This window comes from Mercenaria mercenaria, chromosome 1 (genome assembly GCF_021730395.1).
Source record: "Mercenaria mercenaria strain notata chromosome 1, MADL_Memer_1, whole genome shotgun sequence".
Classification (NCBI taxonomy): domain Eukaryota; kingdom Metazoa; phylum Mollusca; class Bivalvia; order Venerida; family Veneridae; genus Mercenaria; species Mercenaria mercenaria.
In genome coordinates, this window is record NC_069361.1 from 33,404,010 (window position 1) to 33,416,859 (window position 12,850).

At 34.2% G+C, this 12,850-nt stretch overlaps 1 protein-coding gene across 1 annotated transcript in view; it reads left to right on the plus strand.

Moving 5' to 3' along the window:
* Positions 1-12,850, plus strand: part of LOC123542088 (neuronal PAS domain-containing protein 1-like) — a 142,609-nt gene that overhangs the window by 34,413 nt on the left and 95,346 nt on the right. Inside the window, exon 3 of the mRNA XM_053543905.1 lies at positions 186-358. Within this exon, the coding sequence (XP_053399880.1) occupies positions 186-358 (173 nt within the window). The remainder of the gene's footprint in view (positions 1-185; positions 359-12,850) is intronic.

Genomic DNA, 12,850 nt, shown 5'->3' on the forward strand with positions numbered 1-12,850 from the left:
TTTTGAAATTTAAGGGGAGATAATAGAAAACTTACATGTTATGCAAAGAGATATTGTTTTCATAAGCTATATTCATTGCAAACAATGATGCACCACGAGGAAGGAGAATACTTTCAGTATAGTCACATTATTAAGGTGGTTAACATGACTGTCAGTGCCCTTTTAACAGGATTCTATAATTTCAGGGGAGAAAAGTCAAAAATAGCAGCTAAAGGTCGGCGTGACAAAGAGCATGAAGCCATGTTGCAGTTGTTGAAAGAATTGCCGATTGAAGATGTGATATTAAATAAGATGGACAAAGCAGCTGTTGTCAAACTTGCGACCTGCTACTTAAAGATCAAACATTTTGTGCAAAAAGGTTTGTAACTTCTATTGCTCTATATGTTGTTTTTTTACCCGGGCCGAAGGCAGAGGGATATTGTTTTGACGTTGTTGTCCGGCTATTCTTCCATCTGTCATGATGTGCGTGCGTTGTCCGAAATTGAAAATGCTTTTAATTCAAAAATCATTTAAGCTAGAATCACTGAACCTCACATACTTATTAATTAGCACATTCATTCGATGACCTTTGCTTACATGTAGTATTATCTCCCTTTATTTGTAAAGCAGAGTTTTTCCCATGATTTCTTTAAAAAAAAAAAAAAAGCAAATACTTATGATTCAAAAAGTTTTTCAGCTAGACTCACAAACTTCACACAATTATTAATTAGCTCACATATTGCATTATCCCCTTTCACCCAGTAAAAGCAGAATTGTTTCCCTTGATATGGTAAAAGAAATTGAAAATGCATGTTACAACTAGAATCACCAAACCTCATATGATGATTAATTAGCTCACATGTAGTGTTATCCCCCTTGACCCAGTAAAACAAGAATTTTTCACCAGTCCTTGATTTGATAAAAAGTAGTGATTTTTTTCCTGTATCTTGGTAGCTTATTGATAGGTTTTGCATGTGCAATTTTGTCAGGATTACTTCATCAACTTTAAGTTTTTGCCCTTCAGTTATTTTATACTCATTAAATTCTCACATAACAAAGTAACCAGTTGACGGATCTTCGTGAAATTTAAAACAAAATTAGTAATATAGATCTCTATAGTGTGGTGATGCATGCTTGCTTAACTTTCGTTAGGAGCCCTTCAGAGTTATTGCCCTACAATTGCTTTAAAATTCATAAATTCCCATAAAACATAGTAACCCATTGACGGATCTTCATGAAACTTGATACAAATATAGATCTCTATATGGCAGAGTTTCTTCCTCGTGATTTGTAAAAAAAGTAGGAACCAATACAACTTTGTATATAGCTTGTACAAAAAAACTTGGCTGTTTATTATTGTACAAAATAAGATTAAATTTTAATACAGGATTACTGGTAAGACCTGACCGAAGCTCTGAATTAACAGTCCGGATCAGACTTACCAAAAACTCCAACAATCTGATACAAGTGGGATTTTTTTGCCCTTGAAAATCTTTAAACTCAGGTCTTGAAATTATTTTAGCTCACCTGAGCATAAAGTGTTCAAGGTGAGCTGTTTCGATCACCCAGTGTCTGTCCTCTGTTGACATCTTGCGTCATCCTGCGTTGTCAACAGTTTGACTGTTACACTCTAGAGGTCACAATTTTAGCCCAGTCTTGAAATTTGGTTAGAATGTTACTCTCAATAACTTGATCACTAGTTCAATTAATAGGAAAACTTGTCTACACTATAGAGACCACATTTTCTTCCTAATCTTCATAAAGCTTTGTCAGTATGTTTGTATCCATGAAATCTAGGTCAGGTTTGAAACTGGGTTACCTGAGATCTTACACTAGGTCACTAGCTCAAATCATAGAAAAACTTTATTAACACTTGGTGGCCGCAGTTTTATTCCAGTCTTCATTAATCTTTGTCAGAAGGTTTGTCTCTATGAAATTTAGTTCAAGCTCAAAACTGGCTTATCTGGTCTTAAACTAGGTCACTAGGTCAAATTATAAGAAAAACATTGTTTATGATCGAAAGGCAATCTTTTCTACTTGATCATTATAAATTTTGTCAGAATGTTTGTCTATGAAATCTTTGTCATGTTGAAAAGTGAAGTGTCTGAGGTCAAAAACTAGGTCACTTGGTTAAATTATAGAAAAATCTTGTCAACACTCTAGAGGCCACAATACTTGATCTTCATTACACTTGACCCTCTGACTGAGGGATCTAGGACCATCATGGCCCTCAGTGTCATCTTAACATCATTTTTAGCTCACCTGAGCCAAACCTGGCTCAAGGTTAGCTTTTGTGACCGCTCGATGTCCGTCATGCGTCGTCTTCAAAACCACTGGACAGATTTACACTAAACTTCACAGGAATGATCCTTGGGTGGCCCCCTTTCAAAATTGCCCAAAGAATTTAATTCCATGCTGGAAAAACTTTGAAAATCTTCTTGTCCAAAACTGCAGGGCGTAGAGCCTTGATATTTGGCATGTGACATCAACTAATGGTCCTCTATGAAAGTTATTCAAATTATGCCCCTGGGGTGAAAAGAGGTCCCTACCTGGTTGTCCCAAGTTTTACATAGACTTATATAGGAAAAAACTTTAACAATTTTCTTGTCCAAAACTGCAAGGCATACAGCCTTGATATTTGGCATGTGACATCATCTAATGGTCCTCTATGAAAATTGTTCAAATTGTGCCCCTGGGATGAGAAGAGGCCCCACCCTGGGGGTCCCAAGTTTTACATATAGGAAAAAAATTTAAAAATCTTCTTGTCATAAACCACATGACCTAGGCCTTTGATATTTGGTAGGTAGCATTGCCTTGTGGTCCTTCACCAAGATTGTTCAAATTGTTACTCTGAGGTTAAAAGAGGCCCTGCGTAGACATATATAGGAAGAAACTTTAAACATCTTCTTGCCTGAAACTGCAAGGCCTAGGCTTTTGATATTTGGTATGTTGCATTGCCTAGTGGTTCTCTACCAAAAATTTTCAAATTATTCCCCTTGGGCGAAAAGAGGCCCTCCCCTGCGGGTCCCAAGTTTTACATAGACTTATATAGGAAAATGTAGCATTGCCTAGTGGATCTCTAACAAGGTTGTTCAAATTATGCCCTTGGGGTGAAAAGAGGCCCTGACCTGGGGACACTTGTTATATGAGTTATACAGTAAAAAATACTTCAAAAATTATCAGATCATATTTCCTAGACTGTTTAATTATAATTACCTGATGACCGCAAGTGATAAGGGTCACCTAACTATGAGCTTGACCTACTGACCTACTTTCTTGTTTTTTAAGATACAGCCTTGAAATTTGGATGACATGTACAGTTTTGCACACCGATCTTAAAACTGACTTTCAGTGACCATAAATGTGACCTACTGACCTACTTTCTTAATATTTTAGCATCATTTTGGCTTTTGAAACATGCAGCTCGTATTACTCAGGTGAGGGATCCAGGGTCATCATAACCCTCTTGTTTACTTTAGACACAAAATGAGTCTGAAAAAGGTTAAAGGGAATTCCTATAGTTTTTTATGCGCATCTTTCTGCGCAGCCGACACTTTCTATGGAAAACTGAACTGAAGTGAACATTTGTTGAAACATGTTACAGACAATCTTAAATATGAGGAATTTTGAATGAAATAACATTTTTGATAAGTTATATCAGTAATCAAATGTTGATACTGGTTTATGTTGTATTGAGAAGTATCATGCCTGACAGGCATCTTGCTATTTTTGTGGTTGTGTTTTTACATCGCATTTTAGTACAAAGACAGTGTTGTTCATATAATGTAAGATAATTGACTTAGTACTGATAAGACAATATCACCTTTCAGATTATTTAGTATTCAATTATAGAAAGAATTAAGAATTTTTAAAACTTTTTTTTTAACTTTTAGCAGGCATACATGTAATCAATTTGGCCAGGTTCGCGCCATTTCCATCCGAACAGGTGTTGTATTCTAGCGGTCCTAACATAAAATTTAGCCTGGTGACCCATACATTTTTAGCCATTTTTATGCTCACAATACAATTATCTATACACAAGAAGAAAAAGAAAAAATTCTATGAAAGAGTTTTTTTTTCAAAATTAAAAAAAAAATTCTTTACTATGGGTATTTTTCATTGAAAAAGTTCACAAAAGTAAATATGAAACAATATTTTTTTTCATTTGTACCCATTATTGTAAGGATAGAGTATTACAAATATGACTATGATATCAAATAAGTATATAAAAAAATCTGTAAAAAGAAAAAACCGTATTGTGCTGCCTGGATGTATATTTTGGTTGGTATTTATAAAAAAGCAGAAAATTATGAAAATGTTGAAAAATCGCTGGCAGTTTCAGCAACAGTGGGTGTGTTCAAAACAATTTTTCACAAAAACAAGCCTGGTGACCTATGTTTTTATTTGTTCATGGTTTTCAGCACAAATTTTCCTATCATATATGTGAATTTAAAAAAATGCTATGAAAGGAAAAAAACTATAGGAATTCTCTTTAAACATGACATTTTCAGGTGAACAAGCAATAGAAAAACATTTTTGGGGAACAAGCTGTGACTCCAAGTGATAATTCAGTTCCTCTTATTGCACAGTGCTTTGTGCTGAGCAATATAAACAAAACTGTAACCTGTTCACTGTTACTAACAAAATTTTGTCACAGAATTAATTAGCTCATCCTGGTTGCATAGGATTTTGGATAGTGAACTAGAACAAGATTATCTTACTTATATTTCAAAACATGTTATGGTGGGTAGATAATGGGTAGTTGGAATGAGTGTATATTAAGTATGCAGGACAGTTTGTTTTTAACATGGTTTGAGACCTTTTGTAGCCTTTTAGGTTAAATCTGTAGGTGTCATTTTAGAGAAGCCTGGTTATATGAACATGACAGTGCTACGATGACTAAAAATTGTATGTGCTTGGAAAAATATATTAAAAGGACAATATAGGAAATGATATATACTTTGTCAAATAGAAATGAATAACTAAAATCTGTAGAAATTTTCAAACGACTCTTGTATTGTTAGCTTTATTTGCATCTGTGAAGTTATATTTCCATACACAGAACAAGGAAGACACTTTTATTTTAATGATTTGAGAGTTACTTGCCCTTAATTTTTAATAAAATATGTTTACTGTATTTTCCTGTATTAACACCCCTGGGGATGCTAATTTTGCTAAAAAGGGGGAATGTTTATAAAGACCCTAAATTTTACATTCTTTAGTAATTATACATTTTGATACATGCATTTTAACACTATCAGACTACCATTTTAAGTGTGCCTGAAATACTTCCTTTTTTTGGGGGGGGGGGGGGGGGGGAAATAAGTAGACAGGAGCATTTATCAGGGGAATGGCGGTAATTAGGGGAAGGGCGGTAATTAGGGGAAGGGTGGTAATTAGGGAATATACATTTATGATGAAACAGTTTAAATTGACCCAGTAATTTATGTGCACTAGCTTAACACTTGACTTTAAGACAGACTTATATTGTGATATTTTGACAATCCTCTTCTTGTTAATTTTTGTATAGATTGCATGTTTGTGGATTGTTTATGACTTGAATTATATGCACATAAAATTATGCATCATTAAAGCGAGTTATGCACAAGTTTTGTTAAAAGTAAGCTCTTAGCTAAGCTGTTTAGAATTTTTCATGTAGAAGAGCTTAACTTTTAATCACCCTTTTGTCAACATCCATGTCATAAATGTTTTTGCGGGGGCCTCCGTGGCCGAGTGGTTAAGGTCGCTGACTTCAAATCACTTGCCCCTCATCGATGTCGGTTCGAGCCTCACTCGGGGCGTTGAATTCTTCATGTGAGGAAGCCATCCAGCTGGCTTAAGGAAGGTCGGTGGTTCTACCCAGGTGCCCGCTCGTGATGAAATAATGCACGGAGGGGCACCTGGGGTCTTCCTCCACCATCAAAGCTGGAAGTCGCCATATGACCTATAATGTGTCGGTGCGACGTTAAATCCAACCCCCAAAAAAAAAAAAAAAAAAAAAAAAAAAAATGTTTTTGCATGTAAGCACTGGCTTCTGAAAAAAGCCCTGGCCAAATGCTTTCAAACTTTGCACAGTAATGAGGTTACCTCACAAGACAAATTACATAATTTGATGGAAGATTTACATGTAAGCAGACTTCTCGCAAACTATTGTTTAATCAAACTCTTAAGCATCATGAAATGACCAATTTGAGCCAGGTTCCAAATTTTCTGAATTAGAGTTTACAAAATTATGTTTTTTTTTCAGCTTTGAAAATTTTGGGGAGTCTTTAATGCTTTAAGAGCATTGCTTCAAATAGTTGGTCAGGTTGTCATTAGATGACTCTTGTTTATGAGACATTGGCTTAGTAGTGACTTATTAATTTTTGCCAAATATCCAAGAAAATGTACAAAAACAGAACTGAAGAGTCCGTATTTGTCATTGTTTATTTAATATTAGCTCTTTTAAAAAATGATGAATAAAATAATTTCTTCACGAGTGATTTGTTCAGATTTTCGCTTCTTATTTTTCAGTGTCAAACCCATTGTCAAACATTAAAGAAAGATATTTATTTTATTCAACCTGGCTGAGGACCAGTAGCTTTAAATAGTAAGATTCCATGTTTTGATGAGAAATATCTAATATGTCTGATCTTGTGGTCTTGTAATTCTTGTCAGTTCAACAGCTGATCAATTATAAATCTGGGTCAAATAGAATATAGGACTTACAAAATTATCTTACATATATGTTAGTAATATGATCAATAACTATATGATAACCTATAATAACTATTGTGGTCTGTTAATAACATGTTTTTGAAACACTGATACACCCTATATTATTGAAGAAAAAATAAAGATTATTTTTGTCATGATGCAAGTTCAGATGTACTTTAATAGCTAGTGCATGTTTTACAGGGGTTTATTGAAATATAATTTATAAAGAGAGATTATAATTTTACCTTGGGTGAACTGACAGTTTTCATTGATTTTATTGAGTATTTAAAGCAGCTATTGATATTTACTGACCTTGGCATATCTTCTTACAAACCATGAAAATTTATTGTTCCTACTAAAAGCTTGAAATAAATCCATGAGTTGTTTATACTACTGGGTATTTTATGTAGTTAGTTAAGAACCTCATCGGTCCCCCTGGCATTTAGGGCATAGGGCTGAATTATTGTAACTCAAATATATAGATTAAGACCAAGATAAGAAAATTTAGAGTTCAGCCCTCTTAAGGTCACTAAATGAGCCGTGCCATGAGAAAACCAACATAGTGGGTTTGCGACCAGCATGGATCCAGACCAGCCTGCGCATCCGCGCAGTCTAGTCAGGCTCCATGCTGTTCACTTTTAAAGCCTATTGGAATTGGAGAAACTGTTAGCGAACAGCATGGATCCTGACCAGACTGTGCGGATGCGCAGGCTGGTCTGGATCCATGCTGGTCGCAAAGCCACTATGTTGGTTTTCTCATGGCACGGCTCAAATAACAATTACAGTATATGATATGGCAGTATTACATAGAAACATAATATACACAGAGAGTGATTAATATTTTTTTAAATCATAAACTTGGCTTTTGAGCATGTCATTCAGTTAGGGCTGTCATCGATAGAAACGATATCGATGTATCAACGATATGTTTTGGTCGATCGATTATCGATTCCCATTTTCAAAAATCGATATTTTACAGAGAGAAAAAACAACTGTCTAGATAAACACTCAGACCCTCTAAAACAAGTTTTTCTGCCCGCAAAAATGTGCCGAAAGTAACGGAAGTTGTCAGAAAAGGTCATGTCTAAACTTGTACCGTAGCAGTCTTTTCCCACTAGCCGGCACTACCTATATGGGTAGAAGTAAAAAGGGCTCAACTTCAGAATCTGTTTGCAAAAAGTTACGTTGTCCTGTCTTGAAAGGTCGCTTCGTTGTTTGTGCATGTAAAAACATAGAGTATATATACTGTTTCTACGTCAATCTCGGCTTTTTACTTGTTCGCGTATAGCTGATCACTCGGTAAAAGGTACAGAATTTAGCAAGTGCCCGTAACAATAACAATCAAAGATGTCCGAAGAGGAAGCCGTCACCGGCTTAAATAGTGGAAAAACAGTCAAAAGACGGAAGGAAAAGCTTTGTTTGGGTTCGTAGAAACACAGGGTGTTGCTTAAACATGCCTTACAGTACAACAAACAAACAGTCAAACACTACAAATTTGAGGCCCATTGAAAACTTGGGCAGAAGTTAAAAAAGAAAACAAAAAAAAAAAAAAAAAAAAAACAACAACAAAAAAAAAAAATCACACGGTGCCAGTACCTAATCCGAATGTAAACTTGTGCAAGGTAAAAATTAAGACAGGGTATGAACAGGCTAAAAATAAATAAAAACATTGTAAATAAATAAATTAATTAATTTAATAAATAAATAGATATCTGTGGAAGAGAAATGCAGAATTTTAGCTGTTTGAAACCCAACTCCAGTGCCTGGGATTATAGTTTACTAGGTTGTAAAGTAGGATAAATGCAAAAGAGGAGTGAAGGCACAATGAAGATCTATAAAAGATTTCATTAATTTTCATTTATTTTATTTATTTCATAGATACAAATACAACACAATCAAAGAGTAATATATAAAGTAGGCAAAAAAAAAAGACATAACATTAACAAGAAGGTATATAGCATGCCCATAAACAAAGAGATTGTTAATCTAACTTAATAATCGATATATCGATGTATTGTCGATATTTGTCTTCCGATATATCGGTATCGTCGATATGCAAAAGACCCAATCAATGACAGCCCTACATTCAGTTAAAACATCATTTCTTTTCTGCTGTCCACACTGCCATGTTTATTGTTAAATTATCAAAGCTAAACATTCAATGATGGTTTTATTAGATCTCAATACACATTTAATGAAAAAATGGAAACAAAATACAATACTGGGCAGGTGCTCCTCTTCAAAAACCCTTTATCAGAGCATTTGACAGCACTACCATACAAGAAAAATAGGATGAGTTCTAATTACTACAAGATCTTGTAGCCGAAAATTATCTGGAAACTGCCACTCAAAATAATGGGGGACATAATGTACTGTCTACACTATACAAGTTGCTGTGATTTATATCTTGTGCAAGTTTTCTTGAATAGTGTAGATGAGCCTTTAAATTTGTTTTTATATATGAATATGACTATATTAATAAAAATGTGAGAAATAATTCATTCACAATTTACAATAATTAGGAATGTATTAATATTTCTTCCAGTTGTTCATCTTTATCCCTTTAAAATTTGCTATATTACTGTGTTGTATTATTATCCCCAATTCTTACATATCCTACATAGAAACTTCACAGAAGCTAAGTAATTGATACGTTACAGAGACCAGTATGTTCAAATGATACCAAAAATAAATTCATTAACTGAAATAAGTTATGAAAGTATTTTTACTTTATCACAAAACAAAACAAATAAAATTTAGTAGACACTGATTTTCAGTATTTCCAGTATAAAATGTTTTTAAAAACAGCTACATTTTAATGAAAGGCAACCTTACTCACTAGTGACCTTGTTCCAAAGATATAATTATGGAATTTGAATTTATTTCATCATCTAATTAGAATAAAACATATTAGGTAATTCAAAATTACTATATAATTGTCATTGACTTCCTTGTGTTTTGCATGGTGATGCAAGTTTTTGCAGTTGTAAACGTGAGTTTACATTTAAATGACCTAGAAATCAGACTGTGTCATCATTGAAAATGAATGAAAAAGTCATCAGATTGTGAAATAACAGCAAGTACTCAGGTAGTAAGAAAACTGTTACACACTTATAAAATAATGTCATTTGTTTAGCATTTCACTTCCTAAATATGATTTACAATCACTTCCTTTATGATTTACAATCAGAAATGTAATTTAAAAAATCCATGTTTAACTTGAGAATTCATTATTTGAAGGCATAATTATTAGTAGTATGAATGATGTGACCCATTTTTTCTTGAATTTGAATTGCTTAAAAAATGAATGACAGATAGATTTACGCTTTTGTTCTCATTGTTCTTTTAGCCAGCATGTTTGAGAAAATTTAAGGAATATCTGTCTTGCATTTCTGTTGTACTTTAAGGTGTTAGTAACTAGTCATTTCATACAGACAGACACATTGAAGCTCGACATATAGTCGACTCATAAAGTCCATGTGCGAGTCTGTGAGTTATTTGCCTGTGCACAAAATTTTTGTCTGGCCTATAACTTTGTCGTGCATTATCAGATTTTGAAATAGCATGGCACAATTAACTACCATTAGAAGAGGAGTCAGCCCTATCTCAGAGGTCAAGGTCACACTTTGGGGTAAAATGTTTAATTTTTCTTGTCTTCTCTTTAACATTTTTATGCATGTATCAGTACTCAAATAACTTGGCAAAAGATTTGCAATAATTAAAGGTTAAGGTCACTCTTAGAGGTCAGAGATTGATTTAAAGTAGTTCTTTTTTGCTCTGTAACATTTTTATGTATAATGCATGTTGAAATAGCATGGCAAAACTACTCACCATTACAATGGTGTGTTCAAGATCTATTCTTCAACCTTAAAAGTCAAGGTCACTGAGTTAGGAGTCACAATTTTTTGTGTCTGCTCTTCAACTTTTGTGTATTCATGTCATTGGTCAAGATCACACTTTGAGGTCATTTTTCCTGTTAGGTTAAATTTTTAACTGTGTAGAAGGATTAATAAAACTTTCACCATAACAATGTAATATGATATTATTATTTGAAGATGATATAAATATGTACTGTGATATTTCTTTTTCCAGTTGAAACTTCAGTATACTTGTTCTATTGCCAAAGAACTATTTCTAATAAGTCTCAGCTTCTGTCTCCTAACACCAGTGTTCAAACTGACTGCAGAGAAAAGCAAGTGACCTTTACCACCCAAGCAGGCCTCCCCAAGACAAAATGGAGAACATAACATTGTCACATCATTAAATATCAATCTGTAGTCATTATCAAGCCTGGCAAATAACAATTGAAGAAATTCTTCGTTTTGAAAGAATATACTGTCAGTTACATATTTGGTTAAATATTTTGTTTTATACACTCCTCAAATTTCACTTGTCGGGAAACCATCCCTGGTCACGTACTATAATGACACAGCAGATTTTGTTTAAAACAATTAATGTAATTAATGCAAGCTTTTACATCTTCTTATCATCATAAAACATCAAATTTGATGTTAACTACATTAAAACAATGCTAGGAGTGACGTCATTTGCCTGTATAACTTGCATCAAAAGATGCTACACTCTCTTGTTAAGTTGTATTTACTCACTGGATCAAAAGATCAACCGATTTCAAGTACAAAGCCATCATTATCTAATACATTTGTATACTATTTTTATTTAGTACAGTAGGTTGGACATAATAGTATCAAACCAGAAATGAGTTATACCCCCTTCACATCTACGATTTTTCTTACGATTTGTGACAGATTGCACAAAATCGTAAAAGTTCACCGATTCCCCACATTTACGAGCTATTTAAGAGCTGTTTACGATCAAATTGCGATTTATTCCGAGTTATTACAATGCATTTACGACTAAAATTACCGATTTGTTCCGAGTAATTACGGATCAATACGATCATTTTACGAGCTATTTACGAGTTATTTACGAGCTGTTGCGAGTGAATTACAGATATCATGATTCAAAGGCTTTACGGGTACATTACGATTTGTTTACGAGTAGTTGCGTGTTAGATACGAGTATTTACGAATATCATGATTTTGCAATTTAAATTTTCACCATCATTCGAAAACTGACACCCAAAGAAGTAACATGGCATATGAAAGACACAGGTTGCAATTATACCAAGGGTTTCTGAGGTCTCACTCCTTTGACGTATTGACAGCAACTGAAAGGAACTGTTCGATTTGGCAGCTTTTATACCTCTCATAAATCGTAAAGCATACGTACGTACTCGTAAAGTGCCCGTAACAAATCGTAAACCCCTTGTACCGCATCGTGAAAGAAATCATAAGAACTCATAAACACATCGTATTTAATCATAAAACAAAGTCTTTACAATATTCATTTACGCTACTTATGACTTGTTATGAGCTCTTTATGAGCTATTCACCGATAATTCAAATTGCAGACGTAGACATGTAAAAAATATTACCTCAACGTTCACGATTGCTTGCGATCGTCTGCGAGTAGTGCCGAGCTATTTACGACTACTGACAAGCTATTTACAATTGCGTGCGACTGCCTACGAATTGGCAAATCGTAAGGAATCTTAAGAAAAAATCGTAGATGAGAAGGGGGTATTAATGGCACAAGGATGTCCCCCACGGTTTGGGGCTCAGAATTATTTTTCACAACAAATTTTTTTCAGATCATAGTTTAGTTTACTGGACTGAATGGTTACATGTTATTCAAAATGAGGTTTCTGTTAAAGTTTTCCTTTTGGTTGGCATGGCAACCTGAATCCTGCATGAGCAACTTGGATTGGGAAGGACATGTCATCCATCCAATTTCTTTAAAGATCATCTCCTCACAAACCACTGAGCCAATTTTAACCAAACTTCACAGGTATGTTCCTTTGGTGATTCTTCAAATCTAGGTCATTCTTTGCAGGATTCTGGTTGCCATGACAAAGAGATTAAAAATCTTATCCTCAGAAACTACAGGCCAAACTTTGCAGTAATTTTACTGAAATGTTCTTTGGGTGACCCTCTACTAAACTCTATCAAAGATTGTGTTTAGCAGAGCAAGTTTTCCCTATATGGTGATACAAGAAACTTTTAAGAAACTGCCGGCCTGGTTTAATAATTTAACTTTATATCAAAGTTTCTAAAATGACCTTCTACCAAATTCCTTCAGATCATTATGTTTTGTT